This window comes from Poecilia latipinna, unplaced genomic scaffold, assembly GCF_001443285.1.
Source record: "Poecilia latipinna isolate Pla-1442-1.1 unplaced genomic scaffold, P_latipinna-1.0 Scaffold122, whole genome shotgun sequence".
Lineage (NCBI taxonomy): Eukaryota > Metazoa > Chordata > Actinopteri > Cyprinodontiformes > Poeciliidae > Poecilia > Poecilia latipinna.
Window position 1 is genome coordinate 1 of NW_015112738.1, and position 27379 is coordinate 27379.

The 27379-nt window shown below is 37.0% G+C and overlaps 2 protein-coding genes across 2 annotated transcripts; one reads left to right on the plus strand and one right to left on the minus strand.

The window, feature by feature from the left end:
* The first annotated feature begins 2807 nt into the window (after positions 1–2807).
* Positions 2808–21311, plus strand: LOC106944977 (adhesion G protein-coupled receptor F5-like). The gene is made up of 31 exons (XM_015028342.1): positions 2808–2909; positions 3054–3105; positions 3215–3358; positions 3656–3829; positions 5765–5800; positions 6890–7045; positions 8436–8603; positions 8750–8779; positions 9115–9177; positions 10495–10542; positions 10755–10802; positions 11145–11300; positions 11391–11558; positions 11664–11693; positions 12820–13083; positions 13457–13606; positions 13694–13861; positions 13944–13961; positions 14051–14565; positions 14674–14735; positions 15298–15419; positions 15551–15757; positions 15871–16062; positions 16190–16321; positions 16768–16946; positions 17414–17590; positions 17779–19131; positions 19226–19267; positions 19470–19523; positions 19601–19667; positions 21265–21311. The coding sequence occupies exons 1-31, from the start codon at positions 2808–2810 to the stop codon at positions 21309–21311; spliced, it is 5124 nt and encodes a 1707-aa protein (XP_014883828.1).
* A 3372-nt stretch (positions 21312–24683) lies between these two features.
* Positions 24684–25851, minus strand: LOC106944978 (trace amine-associated receptor 1-like). The gene has a single exon (XM_015028343.1). The coding sequence runs from the start codon at positions 25635–25637 to the stop codon at positions 24684–24686; it is 954 nt and encodes a 317-aa protein (XP_014883829.1). The 5' UTR covers positions 25638–25851.
* Positions 25852–27379: the final 1528 nt, after the last annotated feature.

The following is a 27379-nucleotide window of genomic DNA, read 5'->3' on the forward strand; positions in this document are numbered from 1 at the left end:
AGCTGGGCCACACTTTTTCCAGTCCTTATCAAGTCCAGAGGACTCCAATGTGCTTCACAGTCATTCACCCATTCACACACACGCATCCAGTCATGGCAAACTGCTGGATAGTAGCCGCAGCTGCCCTGGGGCAACGTGTTGGGCTCTCTGACCATCATCAAACAAGTTTATTTTCATAACATATTTCAGAAACACAGCAGTTTAAAATACTTTACATAGAGAACACCTAAGAACAAACATTATAAACATTATAAAACATTATATAGTCAGCAGTTCAGAAAACCAAAAACAAACATTATATTTTGTCATCATCAACACACATCAAATATGTTGGTTAATGTTTCATTTCTTAGGAAATTTGCATTGAGAAATAGTTTGTATAATGGGATCAGCAGACACCTGCACAGCAAATTCTGCAGAGTTAAATCAACACAATGCTAAGTCTATTGACAGAACTGGTGTTAATTTAACTCTTTCAACAAGAAATTGAGTAATTTTAACACTTGAAATAACTACTCAAACTATTGTTGAAATAACTCTATTCTTATATAACTTCTAGAATTCCTCAAACATGCAAGAAAAAATCCAAACGTATTCCAGGTATGATTTTGATGAGGGAATAATATCACAACATGAGATAAGACTCCGAACACTCGATTATACATAGTGCCTTACTCCTCACCTCCAGCCCTCCTTTAAAGTTCTGCTAGAAAAGTCAATTAACCATCTCTCCTCGTCCAGACCTGAGTCCACTTACTCTTAAGAGACACTAGATATATTTGCACCAAAGTCTTAACAACCAAACCTCTGAAGAAATTGTCTAAAAGAAAAAATAGCTATAGTTTATGCAGCTATTGTAAACTTTATATATATCCATGTGTCTCTTGCTCCCCTGAAAGTCAGAATGCTAAAATCTGGCTCAAACAAGCATTAGAGAGAGACATAAAAACAAAGATCTCTCTGAAATTGTCTAAAGGAAGATCATGTTTACTAGATGGAACCAGTTTACATAAAGTTGCTCTTCAGGTATAGAACTACCTGACAGCTTTGTCTTGTTTTGATTGTTCTGATGCATTGTAACTTTGGTGGACAGATGCTATGCAACATTCTTTATGTGGGTGGAGAATCTTTTTCTTTGTTTTGCCTAAATTTGTGTTAAGGGTTTTTGTGTTTGTATATTACAATAACATAAACTGACTAGAAAATGGTGCAAGTATGGATGCAAACTGAAATAAAATGTCACTAGATGTTATTTTTGGACACCAAAACTAATCAAGTTGCCAACGTGGGTTTGGCAGAGATTGTGCATTCATGCAAAGTACTCCAGGAAGTTCACAAAAGGTGTTTTCCCTGTTTGAAAGACTTTTGGTGTTTGTCTTTAAAGAAGAGCAGCAAAATAAACGTGCACTCAAGACACCAGCCTCTTTGGAAGCCAGGGTGCCTGGAGAGGTAAAGTAATTCATTTCCTATCCATCAGAACTTTATTCTACTTTTATATCTTAACGCCCAGTTTAGCAGAACTTTATATTCAAAAATTGATTTCTTTTAGCTTCTCAACTCCTAATATTAATTTCCTGCTTTAGTACAAACAGAAGCATTTTGTGCATTTACTAAATGCAAAATAAAATCACTCTACTGTATATGTGTTTTCAAAATTTTCACTCTCAATTAGCAGACAGGGATGCACAGAATGTCAAGCACTTATCCATTTTTCTAAAATCAAAAAGGAAAATGTTTGAAATCAAAGTTTCTGATTATGTGAAATGCTGCTTAAATCACCAGTAACACTTAGGAAGCTTAGGGAGTTTAGGGAACTCTTAATTTACTGTCTTACTGTTTTTGGTCAAATTGTTAGAAGCTTTATCTCAAACCATCTCTGACTGCAGAAACAGCTTTCATCTACAGATTGATGACGGAGTGAGGGAAAAAGAAAAGGGAAAACATCAATAAAGTGATGAATGCTTGTTTGCTCAACAGAAATTTGTAATTAGACTGTGGGAGATTTTATCTATGAACTAAACTGTTAGATGGCTAATATTGTGAAATGCTAATATTGTGATATATTTCTCTGCCATAACATTCATATCGTATTCTCAGGCCGTACCACAATAATGGAGACAATAGTTTGTCTCTAACTCTTGACTAGTTGGGTCGGACTCTACAATGAAACAAAAAGCTGTGTAGTTTTGCTTAGTGTACTTTATGTGTCTGGCTTTTTAGTGCTTAAAAAGTTATAGCGTTTTTGTTAACAAGTGACCTTATGTCTCAAATTCTTATTTATTAAAATGTTACTGACACCATCAGAGGCTGGTAGGAAACAACATTCAATCAAACAGGTGACAGTCTTTAAGTCTTTGTCTTTCAACAGTTGGCGTCTAACTTTGTAACTACTTACTTACTACGTGGCTACCTCCATTAAGGCTATTAGAGGTAATAATGGTGGGTCACCTCAGTGTCCCCATACTGCCCCATTCCTTCCACTGGTCAAGGTGGCAGGTCAGTAAAAAGTCAGGGTTATGCCACAAGGTTACCACCACGCTGCAGCGAAGCAGCACTGATGGAATATACCTTCATACAAAAGAGAAACCTTTTGAAAGCTGAGCTTACAGTGCTGTCTGAGAGGAATGTTCTCAAACAGGATAAATAACCACTGCAAGTGTTTTGTTTCTTTTTTTTTTGGTGATGATTTCCTTGTAGCTTTTCCTAGAATCAGCTTTGTTTTCAAATATGAACAGTGTTTCACATATTAGATATAGTGATATATGTTTTTTTCAGTAATGGTGATGTTTAACTTTTTCGCAGTGAGGATGGCTTTACCAAAGGTGATCCGGTTGGCTGTTGTTCTTTTGGTTATATGTTGCGCTCTGGACAAGCCCGGATTCAGACACTCTGTGTCCGTCTTCTTTGAGGTCAGCATGAAAAATAGTTATGCAACAAGTTGTAGTAACACACCTGGAAAAATTAAAATATGGTACAAACCAATTATGTTTCTTTTTGATACCGTAAATAGTTAGATGTTGATATCATTTGGACTAATCTGTGTGTTTTTACAGGAACTGATGGCTGTTAAATCACCCAGCATTCATGTCAGAGAGAAAAGAGAAAGTGAGTCACCCCAATGCAGAATGGCTGTTGTCTACGTATCGGTGTAAGTTTTGTGAAGAATGATTGGCTCGGATATGTTATGGTCTTTCCTTGTCTGTGTTCACTTTAGCTTTTACGAATGTCACTGATTACGAGTTCCAAGTTATTTTAAGCCTTTCTGAGCTGGAGATTCTTCAGACAATTCTCAACAACCTCAGTTTCCCCATAACCATCAACAGCACCAGTGAGATTTCCAACATCGACGCCACGACAGGTACAGTAAAGTTTAGCACAGACGTCGCCAACCTTTCTAAAGCAATGAGCCATTGTTCCCCCACTTCTCCTAAGTAAAGCATCTCAAGAGCTCCAAGGCCAGGAAGACAACAGAAGATTTGATATGTATAGGTTAAAGTACATTAGTCTTGGTACACATTTTAATTGAGTGAAAGAAATGGGTGTTTTGGGAGCCAAGTGAGTTATTTCATATTTATGGATATTCATTCCTCTCTCAGAAATAACATTTACAATTTCCACTGTGTGCTGTTGTTTTTTTCCCCCCTCCCCTCCACAGTGTGTTCACGAAATATAAGTGGGTACCAGTGTGTGTGTGAGGAGAACTTTGCCTGGTCTTATAACAGCTGTATTACCTATGGAGTGTGTGATGCCATCGATGGTGACACATGTGGCTGCATTAACGAGCTTCCAGCTGATGGTCAGTTCTGCCAGCTGAACAGCAGCCAAACAGGTAAGTTTAGAAGCTCTTAGAAGCGTATTATGTAAAATCGACTTTTTTGAGCTTTACATCATGATGTTATTTCCTCATCAAAAACACACCTGGAGTGTTGCTTTGATTCTTTCATGCATGTTTGACAAATCCTTTAATCTCCATGGCAACCACTCAGCTGTGCAAAACGCCTGGGTGGACATAGCTCCGCTTTTGAGGACAAAGCTCCTCCTCAGAGCTGCAGTTTCCAAACCGAGCTTCTGCCTCACAGAACAGCCCTCAGCTCTCTCAGTTCCTCCAGACTAGCCAGTACCAATTAGCAAACACCTGCTGAACTTATTATATGAGCAACTTCTCAGAATAACACTGGTAAAAACATTGTTAAAGGGTTAATAGAGGAGCCATGTTGTGATGACTTCCTGAAAACGGACTTTCAGAAAGAGGAGATTTTAAAGAGACAGAGGCCTGATTTCAAGGCACTAAATTAAGAAGTCAAATTTCTTTTAAGTCATATTTGATATATGCAGTACTTTTATAACAACTGAAGGTAACATAATTACTTGATTGTGTTATAAAATAGCTCTATGTGTCTGGAAGATGCACAGTCCTGCCCCTTTAAATGTGACCAAATTCTGTTTCTGTAGTTAATTTGTATTTGCTAAATGCCCGATTAATAAATGTGAAGTGAAAGACATTTTTTTCTTACTTGCATGAACTTTTACGTACATTAGGTAACTGCTTTGTAAGCTTCTGAGAGATGAAATGTAAAGTCGACAGCAACAACTCTGGACAGCCAACCAGGAAGTCAAAGCTTTCCCACAAATGACTCTTGGCTCCAAATGAGCATTCCATCAAATTAGTTACAAGATGGTTAGAGGATAACGCGGTAGATATTTCAGAGTGACTGGTTATCACAAAGTCTTGATTTCCATCCCATGAAAAATATGTGTGCAGAGGTGAAAAAGTTTGAGTTAGTTACACCTGACTCTCACATCAGCTCTGTTCTAATGTAGGTAGATTTTGGAAGGAATCTTAAAACGTATAACCTCAGATATTGTTTAAAGGTGGTTCTAACAAATATTAAGAAAGTGTATGTAGACCTCTGACTACTCTATAACATGTCATTCATTCTGGCATGTAGCAGTTTGCAATTTCAACTAGCCTAAAGCAGGTTGAACCCAGCAGAATGTGGGAGGATAAACTCATAGACAACGGATCGTTTATCACTGATAACTTTGTGTTTTTGTGTTTTTATGATGTGAAGCACATTGAACAGAGTTGTTGCTGAAATGTGCTATGCAAATAAATGTGGTTGATTGATTAACTTCAGTGGAGATAAAAAGGTCATGTGACCTTTCATACAGTGTCTGGAAATGAGTTTCTTTACTTGATCTGGAGTCCTTAAGCAAATTATTATTTTTTTTTAACTCAGCGGGTTGTTCCAGTTACAATTGATTCAAATGACATTTTAATTTTTTTTTTACCTCCAAACAATTTTTATCCTGTTCTTCAGATGCTCGTTAACGAGGAATGTAGTTATATTAGCTGTGCCAAGGTGAGAGGTGTAGCTGTTTCCCTGTTCAGTTCAGTAGTTTTTGTAAAAAGACGATACCTGAGGCATTCAACACACTGTGCCCTGATTTACACAAGCAGGAAACAGGAGGGAAAATGCTTCCATGCCTGTGTGGGCAAAAGAAGAAGGATGTGTTGCACTCAAACACGTTGGACTTGTTTTCTTGAAACTGCTGCATTTTTAATTTGACTGCATTAAGAAGCAGCAGAGTTTATACAGGCCTTAGAGAACGTCTCATTACTCTCATTTCCTCAAACCTGACAATGAATGAAGCAGAAATGTTTATGCACAATGTTTTTATTTGAGCTGCAATAGAAATTTGTTTCACTTCAGATTTTGATAAGTGTGTCTATCTCTACTAATAATGTTTGTAAAATTTTCAGTCACCACCCAAACACCATCCTCTACAACAGCTCAAGGTATGAATATAATGGATAATGTGTTTGTGTATTTTAAACTCCTTTTCCTTTTAAAGTTTTTAAACTTTTTCTAACACCTTGATAAATATATGGTTTTCTAAGTTCAGTCAGCATCGACTGAAGATAAACGTTATGTAATACAATTGATCAGAACTAATAACTTTATCCATCTACAGACCTTGATTAGTTAATGCAGTGTTACTGGGGAATTCAGCAGTTTTACTCCAAAATTATATTTTCCAGGTGTGAAAATGCAAAAATAATAAAAAGACTAAACATTTGTAGTGTTAAATTCTAAGGCTTCCCATGTACCCGTCTCTTTAAATGTTTCATTTGCATTTCTGAGATTGGCTTTGGGATCAAACCTTCATGCTGCTTCTTTCAGTGAACATGCTGGTGCGCTGTTGTTTAGAAATTAAAGGGATTCAATGTTTCCTTGTATTAGTGATAGTAGCTTGCATGGTCAATGGAAATGTCAATTCCAACTGGTTTCCATTTGAACTGGAAAACATTAGTAGCTCTCTGTGCTTTTTCCAGGTTTATTTTTACTTTTATACGTTTGTTTTTAATGGCAAATTATTCTCATCAGCATTTCCTCTGAGTTACACCAGAGATCCAATATCTTTGGTAAAACTGAATCATTCAAATTCCTGGTAGATTTAAATTTAAAAGCATATTTTCCTTTTTTTTCTACTTTTACCAACATGTTTCTAACTGGAAGCAAAAAAAACATTTTCAAGTCATCCAACTTGAATATGACAGAGAATATAGATATGGAGATAGATTCAGATTTATCAAAAATCATTAATCATTAACCATATACCCATAGAAGAGTAAACATTGTTTTTGACATAACTTTTTTTCTTTTTTAGATTGGACATTTAAACGTTTCGTTGTATTTTGATGGTGCCATCATTTTCATTCAAGGACAAATGTTCTGGTTGAATTGAAATATTTTATTTTTCTATATTTACCAGCATTATGAATAACCTTGGGCTTCACTGTCCTTACCGTGGCTCACGTAGTGATGTGTATGCTGCTGTAAATCTTTGTTTTGTATGATTGTGTCTTCTTCCTTCACATCCACAGAGCTGGTGGACTTCGATGTGACCCTTGACCTCCACATTCCGCTCTCCGGCGTTCCAGACGACATACTTGAGTTGATCAGAAGCGTTCTGGGGAATGAAACCTTCCCTGCAACCATCTCACAGTCTGTGGAAGTGAAAGAGTTGCTACTAACCACAGGTAACACTTTCAACAGTTTGTCTTAATGCAGTCCTCGCCAACGTCTTGATGTTTTTTGCTGATGAAATAATTCAGCGTTTTGTTCACTTGGATCGGAGAAAAATCTAAAAGTAGCAGAAAACTGGTGGCCCGTTTGAACCTTTTTCTTAACCAAATGTTGCACAAATCAGTGGTTGAAGTGGGCAAAATTATAAATTAACTGCAATCCATTGATGTCAATAATCTGACTCCTTTATTCAGTAACGAGTAATCTAACGTGTTATCTTTTCCAATCCAGTAATCAGATTAAAGATATTTATTGAAGCCTTTTTATTTTTTGTCATTTTCCTTAGTGCAAAGATATTTAGTTTCTTTCCTCTTGCGTCTCAGGGAGTGACGACTGAACGATTCTCTGATGTTTTCAGCGTGAGGGAAACTTACACTGATAGTGTGGACTCAAACATAAACAATGGAGGGAGGAGAAAGGTGAACGTTTTCTAGCTGGAAATACAGGCAACATTTTGACTTTGTCAGCTAAAAGAGACAATATCAAGGTTCACTGTACCCTGTGCTGGCCACCAACTTTTACCTACATAGAGAAAAGCATGAAATTTGACAAACATTTGGAGTCGCAGCGCGGTAGTCAAACTGACAGAACAATCTCAGCAGGTGTTGGAGACCTGAGGTCTCCCACCGTCCAAAAGACAAAAGCTGGACTTTGATACAAAACCAGGAAGTGGAGGAGAGTTGAAGAAGTTGGTTGGACTAAATGTTGCAGATGAAAATCTGCCCTTCCACACAGTACACTGTCCCAGTTTCATGTCATAGTAAGCAAGATTCCTCCTTCTGTCAGTTCCTCTCAGAACATGTTTTTTTTTCTTTCCTGGTCAACGTAACTAATAAAATAATTTGTGACTTAACTAAGTTACTTTTAAAATCAGGTAATCAGTAAAGTAACTAGGTTACTTTTTCAAGGCATAGTCAGAAATCAAGTTTCTTTTTCAAAAGTAACGATACCTATTTACATGGTCTGATGACTCCGAAGCACTTCACCAGACACCCACTAGCATACGGATGGTGATAAACTACAGTATAGCAGGCAAAGTGTATAAAGTGTCTTGCCCAAGTGGGGTTTTGAACCGGTAACCCCCATCTCCTGGGCCACTGGCCCCCCTGCAATCCGTTATTTAATAGTTCTTCTACAATCACAAATTTAACAACAGACTTAGGTTCTAAATGGTTTAGAAATGTTAAACATGCCATTTTAAAACAGTGATTGTAAGATAGTATTTCCTATCCATTTTAAACCTGTAACAATCACTTCTAATCAGAAGTAGCAGAGAGTGGTTCACCTAAATCTGTGATGCTAATAATAAACAATTCTACGACGCTCCTTGTCTAAAACACACAGCCTGCTCTCCAAACTCCACTGACACACTGCTGTGTGATTGTGAGGATGGTTTTTCTTGGCCATGTGACAAATGCAACGCCAGCAACTCTTGCAGCGACGTCAACAGTCAAACCTGTACGTGCATATATGGACTTCCCTCTGACAACGAGTTCTGCCAACCAATCACAAGTAAGTGAAATCTTGTTGAGTTGATATTTATGCAATTTGTTTTGAATTGTGTAACTGCATCTAGGTGATATGATTTTAATTATGACATAAGGTTTTGTATTTTTTTGGGACTAAACACAAACATTTCATCTCCTGTTGTTCCACAGATAACTCCTTCTGCCCAACTCCAAATCCAGGTATGTACAGGATAAAGACGTCAACAAAGTTTGCAGTCTGCTCCTGAAAACAGTTTAAACAAACTCTGAAACAACGTGAAACAGACTTGTTTGTTTTTAAGCTAACAGGATTTATATATGTTATGGAATACATTAGTATTATGTCACATGAAAGGTAGAAAAAGGTCTGAAATGATTAGCATTTTAACAACTATATGTAATTTTAAACAATCTTACTTCAGACAGACAGCCTCTGCAAAAGTTTGCTTTGTAGAAAACAGTTGTCACACTGTTTATATTTTTACGTAGGAAAGAATGTAAGGTCGATAATCTGCTTTTTTTTTTCTTTTTTACAGTATTGACAACGATGACAACAGCCATGCCAAGTACAACAACACCATCTCCTCCAACAACTTCTGGTATGACCCTAAATATGCTACAAATCAAGTTCTGGGTGCGAGTTTGAGAAGATCGCTGTAGTTTTGTGGATGAAGCGGCAGACGGTATGAAGAAAAAATGAGAGAAAAGGATCAAAGTTATATGTTTACATTTCTGAATGTGGTTTTCTGTGATCATATTATTTGTGTAAGTTGAAAAAGAACTATAGATGTGTACAGAACAGTGAAGAACAATGAAGTGTTTAAATGGCAGCGACTGATGTGGGAAAATTGAAGAAATAAGTGAACTACCAGAGGTAAAAACATGAAGCAAGACATTTTAATTGATCTGAACTAATTCCAGATGTGAAGGTTTCTCTATTCCTTCTTTTAGAACTCCAAGTCTAAAGTTCCATTCTTCTATCTTAATTCAATGGATTGGCTTTTTAGTGCAGATTCCTATTCATGTCTTAAGCACTGTGCTTCAAAAAGTAGGTATAAGATTACACTATATTGCCCAAAGTATTGGCTCACTTGCATTTACACACACGAGAACTTAAATAACCTCCCATACTTGTTCCAAACACTTTAATATGCCTGTAGCCCCTTATTGCATCTAAAACGGCTCCAACTCTCGTTGAGTGGCTGATTACAAGGATTAAGGATATATGTTCATTAGATTTTTTAAAAACCATTTTCCTAAAAAAATAAATAAATAAATAAACATCTTAATTGCCTGTTTTTTCTGTAAAACAGATCTGTATCAAAATCCCGTTTGCACCAGCGTGTATACTTGACACAATGCAGTCAGACAAGTGTCATTCTCCCTGCAGCTGCCAAACTCAGATTGTTTCATTGGATTCCCAGAAAATATGATTCACACTCGAAAGCATGTCTCTCATCTCCAGAGTTCAGTGCCTTTAGTGCACCACTGCTTCTGATGCCTGGCATTGCAAAGAAGGTTTGGTCATTGACGTCCATGAAGCTCAGTATGCACGTTTCTGGATCTAATCTGAAAGCTAGGTTTGCTGCAAGTGACAATGCAGGAAATTGGCAACCTGTGTGCACAATGCTGCCCTCTACTGATCCAAGTCTGTGATTATACACAGCCTGTCACTTTGTGAAGGAGATGCGTTCATTTCTCTCTTTGATGTAATCCAACTAAGACCATACTGGAGTTCACCATGTAAGTCTGCTTGCCTAGCTGTTGGGTTTCATACACCGTGGCCAAGAAAGTGATTTGAACACCGAATTTAATATTTTGAAGCAATGGCTCAAAAGAAAAATCTGGAAGAAAAGAAAGTCAGAAAATTTTGACATGAAACAGGTTGAAAAATATATTTTTTTATTATTTTACAGATACATCAACCATTCTGACAACCACATCATCTCCTCCAACACTTTATGGTACGATACATTAAATGTTATGAACAATTAATTTCTCTGACTTGGATCTTGAAATTCCCATTTTTGAACATATCAGGGAAAAAATAGCTAAAAGGACACCTAGACAGACCAAAGACAGACCTTTTACCATGACAATTTAACCAATTGTTTAAATCCTAAACAGACCTTTGAAAGTGATTTGAGATGACTGTAATATATTTTTATAATTACAGAAACACCAATCGTCATCTCAACTACATCATCTCCTCCAACACCTTATGGTATGAAACAGATTGCAAGGTTTTTTCCAGGTCAAGTAAGAAGAAATGATGATTATTTACATTTTGCTCACATAATCTGACAATGTCTACACTAATATAATTACCCACATAAGACTCTCTACATTGCACCATAAAGAACTCTCTCTTTTGTCCCACCATTGAGTAAGATGTTCTATGGTAAAAAGACTGTTGATTTGACCGGGAGCTCTAGCAACTTTTTAGTAACGTATATGCAAATAGTGGTCAAGTATCTCTTATGCAAGTGCTAAGAGGTTTCTCTGGATGACAATTCGCATGATTAAAAAAAAACAATGATGAGTTGTCATCTGTTCGCCTCAACAGAATTAAAGGACATTGGCATTGTTCTTGATTTGCACATCCCGTTCTCCAACGTTCCGCCCAATATCCTTGATTTGATAAGAACAGCTTTGGAAAATGAAACATTTCCTGTGACAGCCTCAAAGTTTGTAGAAGTGATAGAATTAAACTTGACGACAGGTAAGAGAGTCTGTTCATTCAAAGCCTAATTTGTAAAGTTAGCTTTGCTGTTTATGACAATGATGATTTTATCCTTTAAAATGTCACCAGCCTGCTCTCCAAACGCTACTGAAGGACTGAGGTGTGAATGTGAGGATGGCTATGCTTGGCCGTGTGACATGTGCAATGGAAACAATTCATGCAACGATGTCAGCAGTCAAACTTGTACATGCAAATATGGACTTCTTCCCAATGAAGAGTTCTGTCAACCAAACACAGGTAAGCTTGCTAATTTTGGCATTACTAAAACAAGGAGATTCTGCATTTTTTTAATAGATGCAATTATATAATTTTTAACTGGAGCATTTATGTTTTGTCTTACAGACATTGATTTGTGTCCCACAAGTTCTCCAGGTATGGAAACACATAGCTCTGGGTTGTAGCTTATGATCTGCTCCAGATAGTATTGTACTTTAACCTTTGTTTCCTGGGAGGACAAAAAGATTACAGTTGACTTAAATGATTTAACCACCAAAGTGAAATATGTGTTTCATAAATATTTTAGCACAAGTAACATAAAAGCATTGGTAACACTTTATTTGAAGGGGGGGTGAATAAGACTGTCATGACACTGTCATAAACATGTCATAACACCTGTCATGAACATGAATAAGCCTTCATGAATATTTATGACTGTTGTCATAAAGCGTCATTCGGTAAATTATGACACTTTTAATACAAAGTTGACATTATTCAAAATGTCTTTGTTATGACAACTTGACATTAACCAGGAAATCATTACTGTTTAAACTTTACCTTTAATAACATAAAGTTACCTAATTTTTAAAGTGCAATCAGTAATACTTTTATAACAAATTTATATCAGTAATGATTTCTTGGTTAATGTCAAGTTGCCATAACAGACATTTTGAATAATGTCAACTTTGTATTAAAAGTGTCATAATTTACCAAATGACGCTTTATGACAACAGTCATAAATATTCATGAAGGCTTATTCATGTTCATGACAGGTGTTATGTCATGTTTATGACAGTGTCATGTCAGTCTTATTCACCCCCCTTCAAATAAAGTGTTACCAAAGCATTTTATAAGAGTCACATGTACAGCAAAAGTGACAGTGTTATATTTTATCAGTAATGTTCAGATGTTTGCGTCTTTCTGATTTTTCTGCTTCCATCTTGTCTCACTGTACATATAAACATATGCGGTCTAAAAAGCTTGGTTGGTTAGGGAAAACGATCACATCGATGTGTCATCAATATCCACATGCAAAATCCATGCTAATTTTTCTGTCTTGGATAGCATTGTGAAAGTTATAAGGGGAGAAAGTGAGACAGAATAATTGTAATTGGTATTGTTTTGATCATTTAAAGAAGAAATCAAAAATTGAAAGACAAATGCGATTAATTGTACAACTGACATACTTACCAGTAATGACAAGGATGTTATCTCTGTCAACAACTACAACACTAATTCTAACCACTTTAATTGTCATCAACCATAACATCCACAACAACAGTCATTCCAACCACTACAACTGCAATGGCAACCACTACACCCGCAATGGCAACCACTACACCCGCAATGGCAACCACTACACCCGCAATGGCAACCACTACACCTGCAATGGCAACCACTACACCTGCAATGGCAACCACAACATCCACCCCAACCACATCAACTGCCATGCCAACCACAACATCTGTCATGCCTACCTCTATGACTGCCATGCCAACCATGGAAATAGGCTATCCGAATACATCAACTCCTTCATCAACTTATGGTATAGCATTCAATTCAATTTACTGCTACTAAGTCTTTATTACTAAGATTACTCACAAGTTTGATATTCATGAAGTTTTTCTTATAGCCATCAGTTCTGATGACTCAGCAAGGGTACTACTAATAAGGAAAATATTAAAACCATTAGCTCGTATTTAAACATGTTGGCCGTTGATTGTAAGGGAAATGTCTCATACCGTACACCTTAATGCATGTCTTAAAAAAGTATTAAGAAAGGTTGAAAAATATCTGGGATGGAAATGTTCTGTTCAGATAACACACTGTATTAATGAGTCATAAATAAATTAAATCTGTAAAACATTTCTATGTTTTAGCATCAACACTGAAATACATGTGGTTTTCTCACATTCTAGTAGAACTTTATGTGCTCCATGAATTGTTCATCCCAGTCGCCAGTGTGGAACCAGACATAGTTGACTTATTCAGAGCAGCACTCAAAAATGAAAGCTTCCCTGTAACCCTCACATCTTCTTTAAAAGTTATAGAACTAAATATAACAACAGGTAAGTTACTCTTTACATATTTAACAAGATTTTATGCAAATAAATAAACGTACTGTAAGATAAATTTGGGCAAAATATCTTTAACAGTCTGTCATCCAAACTCCACTTATGGCCTGGAATGCAAATGTGAGGATGGTTTTGGTTGGCCATGTGAGATGTGCAATAGCTACAATTCATGCAGTAGTGACAGCAGTCAAACCTGTACATGCATTTATGAACCATCATTTGTACACCAGTACTGTCAGCCAATCACAGGTATGGTTTTAAAAAGTTGCTTACTGTGATCTGCCATAAACTATGCAAACAATAATTTTGGATTCCTCTCATTGCTCCACAGATATCGCTATGTGTCCTGGTATGAAGACTACGTTTTTGACCAAAATTTTCAATTATGAGAGTTTTTATTGACATTTGAAGTCACCATTTCATTTTCTTTTTCGACAGTGAAAACCACAACAACAATACCAGAAATGACAACAGTGGCAAATGCGACAACACCAGAAATAACAGTGACAAACGCAACAACGCCAGAAATAACAGTGACAAACGCAACAACGCAAGAAATAACAGTGACAAACGCAACAACGCCAGAAATAACAGTGACAAACGCAACAACGCAAGAAATAACAGTGACAAACGCAACAACGCAAGAAATAACAGTGACAAACGCAACAACGCCACCAGAAATACCAACAGTGACAAACGCAACAACGCCAGAAATACCAACAGTGACAAAAGCAACATCGACAAATATAGCAACAGTAATATTTGCCACAACACTAGAAATAACAGTAACAAATACATCAAAAATGTCAACAGCGACAACAAAAAACATGCCAACAGTAGCCACAACAACAACTGTAGCCTCTGTTATAAGTGGGACATTTACTCTAAACATGGATTTCGAAACGTCATACAATAATAAAAACAGTACTGTTTATAAAGATATTCATGATGCTGTAAGTCATATTTAATTTTTATTGCTAAGTTTTGTAACAACATGGATGAACTTATGATACAAATTGTAATATTTACTTCTTGTTTGACCATATTAATGTCCCAAACAGATTACAACGAAGTGTCAGGAGCTTGTGTCAAAAGATTGTACTGTGAAGAGTCTAACCTTACGGTGAGTCACAATTTATAGCTTGTCATAGGCTACTTCAGAAATATATTTTTCAGAACTACATGGCATTAAAGTGTGAGTGTAATATGAAGAACTTTGGGGTCTTCTGGACTTGATAAAGCACTATAAATTGCTTTATAAGTATAAGTCATTTACTATGTAAAGTTAATGTGCTGGTTCATATAGGTAATTAGGATTAAAAGTTTATAACCAGTTATTTTGGGGCAACGGTGTCAACATTGGTAGGAGTTTGTTTTATATAAGTAGGTTGCGGGTTTGAATCCCTGCGCAGTCTGTCTAGTTGTTGTTTCCTTGGGCAAGACACTTTACCAACCTTGCCGGCTGGTTTGTGGTCAGAGGGCCAGACAATAACTAATCAATATAAAATAACCATAGAATACTCCGACGTTAGTAAAAAAAAATATATATATATATAATTTACTGTATTTTCTGCCACACACTGTCTAAAACTCTGTCAGACTTAGAAATATTGAACTAGTAAGTGTGTGAAACCTCATTTGATTTTGTGACTGAATTTCAATTCAGATATAATTTTGTATTCCAGGCGTGGAAGTACCATTGCTGACTATACTCTCATTAGTTCTTCTGGGGATGAAAAACAAGTTGATTTAGCAAAAGATGAAATGTTAAATCAACTGGCAGCAAAATATCCTGTGGACTTTGTCAGTAAGTGATCCTCAACAAATTTGGACCATGTTTCAGCCGCCTTAATATGTCCTCAAATAAATGTATAAATAGCATGGTGGGGAAAATGTTTAGCTTTTTGTGCTTTTTTTCCCCATCTTTGTGTCATACAGGTGTTAAAGAATTAACTTCATCAGTTAATCCCAAGACAATAATTGCTGGGGTTCTAGTCACCCTGACATGTGGACCTCCCCCGACTAATCTGGGTTCAGACCTGACGGTGGAGTGGACACGCTCTGGAAATCTCCTGGCCACAGACAAACCCAGCCAAGACAGAACGTCAAAATACACAATCCCAAAGTTTTTGAAAATTCATGACGGTAGGAATCCACTTCATAGTGTTGAAACGTAGCAGCTTGGATGGTTACATGTAATGTAACATCCGTCTTTAGGAAATTACAGCAACAATGATGGTTTTGGTTTTGTCTTTCAGGAACATATGTGTGTAAAGTGAAGCGGAAAGACGGTGCCATTTTCACACAGAGCCTCTCCTTAACGTCCAAAGCAGCACCGCAGATTACCGTGAACCCAGTCAGAGGAACGGTGCAATGTGGTGGTTCTGTGTCAGTGCAGTGTTCTGTTAACACTGGCTACCAGGTTCAATTTAAAGGCCTGACTCTTTCAAGTAAATATTCAACAAGCATATATTTTAATGCTTTATTATAATAACCTACGGCATGTTACATTTTCAGTCTATAAGTATTTGTTATGAACTATACTCAAAAGCAAAGTGTTATGGTTCTGTTGTTTAGCTCCTGGTTTGGAAATCAAGTATGATTACAAAGCCCCTGATGGATGTACCCAACGGGAAGAGACGATAACCTGCCAAGTGACAACAAACCCACAGGATTATAAAATAATAACTCTGGAATTAATCAAAGATGGTGGGCATTGATCCAGACAACAGAACCCTGAAAAACTAAATAAAATACAAACCAGGTCATATGTACAACTGCTCCAAAAACTATTCAAAACCCTGGTTGATTTAGATTTAAAACTATTCAACTAATAAGTTTGTTTGTGATTAGAAGTGACACAGGCCTCTCCAAAAATATATTGGGATGAATGCAAGGGTATTTTTTGGTATTTCAGCAGTCAAATCATTTAAAATTTCTGAGCAACTTTTTGCATGTTTTAATTGGTTGGTACTCTGAGTGGACCTCTCAAGAAACAATAATATTGTTTCAATCAGAAGATGTTGGTAAAATTAACACAATGATTTACTTGTAAATCTGCCAGGGTTAGCAGCATTTTGGGGCTGTACAGTGACCTGGATAGTGATTAGAAAATATGTTAAAAATCAGCTAAATCATTTTATCTTTTTGTTTAGTTTTTTGTAAAGCTGACGGTGTATTCAGTGCCGGATCGGAAGGTTTTGAGGCTGTTGCATCCTGTGAAAAGGGCAAGGTGGGAAACATAACTGCAGTTTGTAAGGCAGATGGCAAATATGGAGATATCCAAGACAACTGTGTTCTAGAAGTCATTCAGAATCTGCTCAATGAGTCGGAGGTAACCTGGTTCATCTCATGTCTATACTCTTCTTCATAACATATTTTATTTACTAAAATGTTAGGTCCTCAAAAAGAAAAATTCTGGGAAATGGGGAGTAATACATGACAATGACTGTCAAAAAATATGAGAATGATGTTCTTTAACAATAAAATTACCATTTTATGTAATTCTAATAACATTTTATTCCAATCATACCATGTCCTGTCCTTATTTCAAATATTCTAAAGCTGAGAAAACCTGAACTATCATATTAGACTCTTAAATCCAAGACCAAAAAAACCCCACATTTAGCAAAAGATAATCTTGTGTGTCTGTAACACACAACACTTCATGATACGTTCATGAGTCTATAATTTGGATCGATATACTGTAGTGATACAACTTCTGCATTTTATGCTCTAAGTGATTTAGATGTGAGTATTTCTATAAATTGCAATAATAACTTTGTTTTTGAACCTCGGCAGGCATTGGATGCAGTTACTCTTCCAGCATTCTTGGAAGACCTCAAGGGTGCAACTATCAACAACTCTAAGACCATAACTGATTCTCCAGCCACCATCAGCGCCATGGTGAAAATATTTGCAAATATTGGCAGGAGGGCCAATTCTTTACGAATCACAATATCTAAGGCCTCTACAGAGGTAGGCAGTGTGGGTTTATGTGCACAGGTGGTTGTTGTGCAAGACTGTATGGGCAGTTGCCCAGGCCAGCATTAAAAAGGGAGATGCACAAACACCAGAGAAAAGTACAACTTATCCAGATTTTAGATGTTTTTAAAAAAGTATTTTGCTTGTAAAAATATTTGTTCTTTTTCTGTTTTTTAATCTAGAATATCCTGGAAAGTGCAGGCATTCTTACCACTGATGCTGCAAAAGACTCATGGAATGAACTGAACAATGACAACAGAAATGAAAGCTCAGAAAACAAAAATTCCAGCTCTTCATTTTTGAGCGCCTTTGAAGGGATAACACCCCATGTTGTCAACGAACCTTTGAACATAGTTACGCAGTATATTATTTTCACCAAAATTAATTTCACAAACAATTTCCAGGATGACTTTAATTCCTCCGTGGAAATAGACATACCAGAAGCTGAGGGAAGCAGGCAGTCAGTCGCAGTAATATTATTTGCTTCCATGGACAACGTCCTTCCTGCAAGGCAAAACGTGAACACATCAGACAGCGTCATCAATGGAAGGGTGGTGCTTATTCAGCCAGAATCAGACATTAACAACATATCAATAGCATTTGATGTTCTGAATGAGACCCTGGGAAAGCCCAAGTGTGTTTTCTGGGATTTCAATCTGCGTGACGATCTTGGAGGATGGAGCGATGAAGGCTGCTCCTTTGTACTGAATGAAAATGGAACAGTCAGGTGCAGCTGCAACCACACCACGTCCTTCTCCATTCTGATGTCACCTGACAGCCCTCAGGATCCTGTGTTGGACTTTATAACCTACATTGGAATTGGCATATCCATGGGCTCCCTGGTTGTATGTCTCATCATTGAAGGCATCGCATGGAGAAAAATAAGAAGACATTCAACGTCATACTTGCGTCATGTCTCCATCGTCAACATCGCCGTGTCCCTCCTGATTGCAGACATTTGGTTCATTATTGGGGCTGCCATTTCAAACACAAACAGTGCGCCGGCCTGCACAGCCGCAACCTTCTTCATCCACTTTTTCTACCTGGCTCTGTTCTTCTGGATGTTAGCGTCGGCTCTGCTGTTGCTCTACCGGACTCTCAGTGTCTTTGACGGAGGGCTGTCTAAGCTAACCATGCTGATCATTGGATTCTCTTTGGGGTATGGAGCGCCGCTGATCATTGCAACTATAACTATAGCTTCAACTGCTCCCTCAAATGAGTACATCAGAGAAAATGTTGTCTGTTGGCTCAACTGGAACGAGTCCAAAGCTCTGCTGGCCTTCGTGATCCCTGCTCTCCTGATAGTGGTGATAAACTTAATCATCCTGATTGTGGTGTTGTACAAAATACTGAGCAGAAGAGGTGGAGCAAACGCATCCCAAGCAGAGGAGAAGCATGTTCTGTATGTGATTGCCAGGAGTTTGGCTGTGCTCACACCGTTGTTCGGACTGACTTGGGGTTTGGGAGTTGGAGTCTTGATCAGCCCAAAAAACAGAGGAATGCACATTACGTTTGCATTGTTCAATTCAGTCCAGGTAACATTTCATGTACATAATCACTTTTCATACTCTGATCCTGCTTCTTAATGTGAAAAAAATAATAAAGATTTCATTTGATGTTTCTCTAAAGGGTTTCTTCATTCTGGTGTTTGGAACACTGTTGGACAAAACGGTGAGTTTGTCTCATCTGTAAGGATTTTGTTGACAATACAGTAAAAAGGTGGATTTGAAGCACAGAAAGTGTGTAGCAAAGATCTACTTTTTATGTTAAAACTGTGTAATCAGTCATAGGGTTTGTATTGCAGAGATTTCCTTTTCCTACATAATTTCTCAGGTTTTCAGTAGCATACTAACCAACAGAAATAACTTTTTAGGTGCGGTCAGCGATGACCACATCTCAGGGATATTCCTCGCAAAGCAGGACAAAAGTAAGAGGTTTTCTTAATTCATTCATCCCATTGTTCACCTTTCAGGCTCCTGACATTTACTGTTGTTCTTGTTTCAGAGCACCAGAGGTGGAACTCTTTCCAGTGGAGTGAGCAACTTCTTTAACAAGCTGAAAAAACCAAGACGTACGTCACTTTTGTTTTTCATGATGTACTTCTTTAAAGGTCTATTCTGGTCATACTACATACATTTTAAAATCAATAAGTTCCACTACATATATATATATATATATATATATATATATATATATATATATATATATATATATATATATATATATAGAGAGAGAGAGAGAGAGAGAGAGAGAGAGAGAGAGAGAGAGAGAGACTTACTGTAATCTCTATTGTTAAAGAATCAAATTCCTAAAATAACTTACCAAAATTATGTTACATCCTAAAGAGCTTTTAGATAAACTGATCTTGCTGTAAATGAGTCAAAAAGACATTAAAATCATCTTCTTTTTTTTGAGGTCTTTGTAGTTTATTCTCCATCAAATTTTCAAACATGGTGTCGCATGTTCACATGTTCCAGATAATTATTCCACAAAATTTTATTTCAGATTTATTCAGTTTTATGATAACTGGAAAACGATTAAATTAATTTCAAATGTGTCTGAAGAAATACAGTAATTAAAATTTACGTGTATTATTACAAGCCTGTATTGTTGCAATATTTTTATGTTACTGTATGTGTTTAAAATTATATGCAACATACTCACAAATGGTCATTTTAACATTTTCCTATTCATCACAAGGTTATAACAGCACATTTAAGAATATTTTTTTCAAATGCACTGTATATACATGTATGTATAATACAAAACAAACAAAACATATAAAAGAAATTCAAATTACATAAATTTAAAAATAGAAATTTAGAAACTAAATACAGTAAAATCTATCACAACCAGCTGCCTTCTGAAGTCACCTAATCAGCAAACAAAGCACTTTGAATTGCCTTGTTGTTGAAAATGTGCTATATAAATGAAATTATCTTACCTTATATCTTTGTGTGTTTAATTTCAGACGGTTTTTTATGAAAAAAAAAAAAAAGAAAAAAAAAAACTGTTTCATGAAGATCGAGATTAGTTTGTAAAACAGCTTTAAAGATCTCTGGGAGCCAGACGAGGAGATTATGAAAACCCTCACGGTAACTCTGGACGACATGCTGTAGAATATGTTCACCTCATGTACTTAGTCATGTGCTCCTAAAATAAAATGTTTTGTGTGTAAATCTGCTAAAAGCCTCATCAGCGGCCAAAGTATTAGCACATGAGCTGAATACACAAGATTCAGGTTTTCACCAGAAAACGGTTTTAAAAAATTCTGTAATATTTTCTTCTGACTTTACAATAATGGAATAATTTTAATGGGCTACCCTAAAAAAATCCCAATAATATAAATTTAGGTTAAAATGTGGTAAAGGTTGCAAATTACTATCCATTTATGCTTTTTGACAAGACCGTATGTTTAACCCTAATCACTTTGAAAGCTCCATGAACTTTCTACTCCAATCTGTACCGCATGTGGCTGAGATGTTCACCTACAGGTTGTACAGTTAAGTGTCAAATGTGTGGGAATGTCTTAAATTTTAGTAATATTAGTCATCTTCAATAAGGACTGACTCTAGAGTTTAAAAGTATTGAAGAGTATATTTTCTAAATATTGCATATCTTGCTGTGCTGCGCACCTGGAACTAAATAAAACATATTTTTTGTTGCAGGTTCTGCCAGGGGCTACCACACATCTTCTGATGCATCCAACACTTAATCCAATGTAAAGTCAAGCAAATCAGTATTGTTTTTTTGTACAGAAATTTGTTCTTATCAAGTTTGATTTGGTTTTTAATAGATTGTGAACAAATGAAGGAAACTGAATCCACTGCTTTTAGCAGCTGCTACTTGTAATAATAAATCTTTCTTCAACTAGAGTCTAGTTGGGTCACCTCAATGTCTTGAATTTGAGGGGGGAAAAAAATCATATTTTATTTATCACTACAGAAGGGTTCAGTGAATGTGCATATGAAACTGATGGGTTTGGTACCTCAAAAAAGGTTAAGAACCACTGACATAGCATATGCATGTCTTTTCAAAATGTATAAACTGTTTGTAAACATTTTTCATCCCAACCTTTGATCAGAAGATTTCCTTTATTTTTTATGGTCTGGGATTTATTTGGTGGAAAAGTGCAAATTATGTTAAACATTGCTTATATCAGATTATTTTAAATTAACATGTAATATACAAAGTAGATGCTGAAAAGTCAAATTTTTGCAAAGCAAGTTATCCAAATCACTTTAGTCCAATAATGATTCTAATGTTACTGTAATATAACACTTCTAATATTAATGTGAAGTAATGAATTTTATTTTGTAAGTAGCTGTTGACGCGTCTGTTTTGTATAATGTGTGTGCGCGTGTGTGTGCGCGCGTGTGTGTGTGTGTGTGTGTGTGTGTGTGTGGGTGTGTGTGTGTGTGTGTGTGTGTAGGTGTGTGTGTGTGTATACTGGAATGAAGAGTGTAGAAATCTGTAGTGACAGGATGGTGTGTGTTATACTTTTACAACAGAACTGTATATTTTATTTATTAATATTTTCCCAAACCTAAAGATTCTAAAATGTCATTTTAATACTTGTACAGAAATGATGTTTTCTGCACCTTTCTCCTTTCATTTTGTTTTTCTCTTCAATAAATTCCTCGATATTAAAGGCCAGACTCAGAGTTCGTAGAGTAAACTCGTAAAACTGGTTACATGCAGTTCTTGACGGGGGAAAAACAAGCTGGCACCTTGTGTCTGAAAGCTGCTGAAGGCTAAAATACCTGTGGTGTGAGTTCAAACAGAGACACTGAAGAACTTTCAGTATCGCATGAAGGAAAAGAAAATGGTTTCAGCCCATCTGCTGAATGCTGTTGAGCATCAGTATCTGGTATCCTCCATGTTGTTGGCAGTGAGTTTCTATCTGTTTGTTCTCTTCTTATCTCTGAAATCAACACTGAATACTTTCTGGTTTCTAGACAACTCTATAAACCTGAGATTCTTGGATATGATGATCCTAGTAAATGTTTTTAAATACGTAGACCAGCCCATCTGGCAACAATATCTGTGCTACATTTTAAGATCTATAAATCCTCTTTCCTCCCCATTCAGGAAGTAACTCTTCATCTCTTGACCAAATGCATTGAGTGACAGCCATGTGATTGACTAAAGTCACCAGCAGTTGAACATGTGTACCGTACTGACTTTAAAACTACTAAGGTCTGTTAGTAGATTCAATTAGTTGGAAAAATGAATCAAAATGAATCTGTAATAATTTAAATTAAACATGCACTTGCATGTTTAACTTAAATTTTGTCCCACAAAAGTAACACATCGCATGTAACCCTAGAACGCATGATGGATTATTTAGACATTTTATAAAAATTCAGCCATAGGAGAAAAACAAATTCCACCTTATTAATGTTCATGTTTTTTTGTCACTTAATTGCATGATGCAGTAAGTCAATGCTTAACTGTGTTACTGATGTTTGGTTTTGTCTTCTCTCCAGTCAGGATGGCTTCACCAAATGTGGCCTGGTTCAGTTTTGTGTTGCTGGTTCTGTGCTGCAGACTGGATGAACTGGGATTAAGACAGTCTGTGTCTGTTGTGGAGGTGAGCATGAAAATCATCCTGACTTTGTCGTACCATGTAACACTAAATGTACTTTGATTTAGATGCACATCAATTCCTGCTACCTTTATTGTTAGGTACAGTCTGCATTCTTAGCTAACTTCAACTTGTTGGAGGACGGAGACCAGGTGACTTGTGCTCTAATTTGACTATGTCCACCCAAAAAACTAAAAGCAGCTATTAGAGTGGTCTAAACAAATTCAAGACTTGTACAGTGATATTTCCTCCAACTGATATTAAAACGTTCTTGAGTGAATGTTGCAGGCGAGAGGCGGGGTCACCCTGGACAGGTCGCCAGTCTGTCACAGCTTTGTCTTATCATCCTGGTAATTGGTGTAACATTTCATATTGTTGATTCTGTTTTTAAATTTCTCTTTTTAAATGAGAGAGAATTGATTATTCTCCTCATTAGATGAATGAAGATAAAAAAATTATACCTTACCTCATAATTGCCACTTTTATACTTTTTTCACCATAACCCATTTTTTTTTTTGTATATTCAGTATAAATCTGAAAACCTCCTCATCCACAAAAGACTTATTTTGGGTCTGGATCTAGACTTTAGATACCCAATCAAAGAGCTGCAGTAATAATTATCATTAAAACTACTTTCTGTGTATTTTCTTTTTTTTTTTTCCAAGTATCCATGACAACCTGCTGTCCAATGTCCATGGAGTACTTCACACCTCTGGGTGTTACTGACAGCTTCCATTCTGAAACCCGGTTTAAAAACATGCTGGTGTCACAGACTCTGATCGTTTTTAATAACTTATCATTTTTTTATGGAAACACAGCAATTGCAATATTGTGTTTTCTTGATATTAGCAGAATATCAAGCATATATTTGGTTATATTAGCATATAACCAAATGTTTGTGTAAACATTTGGGAAACATGCTGGAAGAATTAACCCAACATACTTCTAAACTTTTTACTGAAGTGGACCAGACACAGAAGAAAATAAGTTTTTGAACATATTAATGTAACTGTTAACAAAAATGATTTCTCTGCATTCCTCTGTACTGTTGGCGATTCTCCTCTCCTGATGTTCATTTTCAAATCTCAGTTCAGACTTCATGTTGTTATGTAGTCTACAGCTGTGGAAAAAATAGTATACAATACATACACAGCATGTCCCAAATGTTAGAATTATGCCATGTTTTTTTTATTTATTGCATTTCTTTGTCACATATTTCAATTTCACAAAAGATGTTTTTACTCACTTCTGTATTAAAGTGTATTATATTTTATCAAGGTTCTGCTTTTTTATATATATTTTTTTATAACTGTTTTGCTTCAGAAGAAGAAATTGTACAAATTCAGAGAAAATTTATAGTCAAGTTTCAAAAAGTAGCATTTATTTTGGTTTCCTTTGATGTTGCAAGTTAAAAGAGCTTAATTTGATTCAGTTTCCATAGAAACGTCAGCATTAACATATTTTTTATAAGTTTTATTATTATACACCTCAAGAAACAGCTCAGTGTAATTTGAAGTTACAATAGTCACCAAAGAATATTTTCCCAGAAGCAATCATTTTAAAAGCTGACCTGAACCAGGTATAAAAGAAAGCATAGATAAACGGGTTTAGTGTAGAGTTTGACAGTGCAAGCCAGTTAACAGTTTCAATCACAGAAACTGGGATAGAAAAGAAAATGCAAAGGAAAAAAGGAGACCAACAAAACAGAAAAACTCCCAGAACAATAACCAGAGTTTTGGTGGCTTTTCTCTCCATCTTACTGGCAGTTGCTCCAGACTTTATGCTTTGGATGCTTCGTGCCTGTCTCTGTGCGACAAGGAAGATCTTCAGGTAGATGCAAAGCATTATGACCACTGGGAAGTAAAATGACATGATAGATCCAATAATGTTTGCTGTGATTACATCAAGAAAACACAAGTCAACACATCCATCATGGGACATTCTGGGAATTGTCACTCCGATGCTAACGAGAGCAGAAACACCCCAGCTCACTGCGATCATGATGGCAGCAACATGACGGCTGATTTTAGATCTATATGTGAGAGGCTGACACACAGCATAGTACCTGTCAACTGAAATACAGCACAGGTGCATAATAGAGCATGTACTAAACAATATATCAAAGCTGTCACGGACCTTACAAAATAAACTCTCATTATAGGTACATGAACTGAGAGAGAAGGCCATGCTGAGAGGAAACACTAAAATCCCAACCAGCAGGTCGGCCACAGCCAGAGACAGAATGAGAGTGTTGGTGGGTGTGTGAAGCTGTTTGAAATAAACTATTGATATTACCACAAGGAGGTTTCCACATACAGTCACAAGAGACAAAAGTGTCAGAAACGCATACACCATTATACATGCAACAGAAGGAGTGGTGGTTAGTTTGTAACTAAACTGATTTATCTCATAGCAGGGATGCAGTAAGACAGTCACACCCGTCCTGTTTTCCATGAAGACCTGAAACTGAATTCAGGTTACATTAAAACTAAGACAGACATTTAAAATGAATTTAATAAAAAGTTAATTTACATACATGTAAACAAAGAGTGGCTTTTCTAATACCTGATACGGCTGATCAACCCTTACACGCTGTGAGAGCTGCTTACAGCAATGTGAGTCTCAGTGCAAAGAGGCATCATGTCAGTGCTGGTTGCTCTGCGGCATGATGGTCTCTGTGCACAAGCTTTTATGTCTTGCTTACCAACCTATCTTTGGATGCCACAATTTCCATCCAGTAATGAAGGGCAAACTGCATGTTGCCTTACAGCATGGCAACGTGTGTGTGGGTGTGTAGGGCCCAGCACAGTTGGACTGACGTCAAACTGTTGATGCATGGTTATATAGTTCTCAGATGTCTGGTTTCACACAGGCCTGTAATTCTCATTCCAGGCCACTATGTGGTGCTGTGATTTTAGCATGTTGTTTGAAATGCAGCCACGCTTTTCAAACTGACCTGTACTCGTCAATGATGAACCCAGTGCTCATGTAGCACATATACATTCCTTAAGAGAACCTGTTTTAAACTGAGCGGTTTACGTTGCACACAACACAACACTATCTGCCATGGTTTTTATTGTTATCTGCCTGTCTGTGCGTAAAACAAACCCTGCAGTCATGCATTCTGCACATGTGTGCTTTCACAAATCATGGAGTACTTCACACCTCTAACGTGCTGGTGTCACAGACTCTGATCACCAGCAACGTGTAAACAACCAGCTGGAAAACTGGGGCCTTATACTGCAGGGTCAGAATCCTCTGAAGGTCCTTAAAACTTTTGGACTGTGGGTCCCCATCAATGCAAAGAGACAACATGCGAAGTCTGTGGAGAGAAACCTCAGGCCACATCACAAACCCAAGGAGGTTTTGCTCAGGGCAACAGTTTTGGCAAGTGCTCCCTTTGGATACAATATGTCAACTTTCTCACCCCATCCTCTAACTCCTCCTGCTCCATACCAACTCATAATATAATAAAAACTTTTATAGCTACTGTAGTATGAAATATAGCATCATCCATCAGTCTGTACCCGCTTTCTTTCTGTAACCTTTACATTCTTGTTGATCATTCATCGTCTACAGCAGGGGTCCTCAAATTCAGTCTTCGAGGGCCAGTGTCCTGCTGGTTTTAGTTGTGTCCCTGGTTCAACACACAACAATCAAATAGCTGAATTACTTCCTCAAAAAGCAGTCAAGTTCTCCAGAGTCCTACTAATAACCTGACTATTTGACCCGAGTGTGGTGAAGCAGAGACACTTCTAAAACCTGCAGAACACCGGGCCTCAAGGCCTTGAGATGACAATTCCTGGTCTAGTATCAAAAGGTCATTTCAAGAAGTAGCTGCCACTTCTACCTCCAGGTCTGCACAGCAGGAAACCTTTCCTGAAGTCTTTAGACCAAGATTAGGCAACTGACTCACTATCAGTTCCTGTTCTCTTAAAATGACAATGTTTGTTCACAAGTTCTTTGTGGAGGTTGAGGAAGCTGGTCTTTGCCATTATCCAGTGCTATTGTCAAACTTGCTCCCAGTGGCAATCAAGATAACCTGCCTCTGCAGCTCCTTCATAGTCTCATGAGGGTCAAAGGGACCCAACTCAACCAAAGATAATTAATGTGCTCCGGCGGGTTCCCATAGTTTACACCAGGGGTGTCAAACTCATTTTGGTTTAGGGGCCGCATACAGCTTAATCTGATCTGCA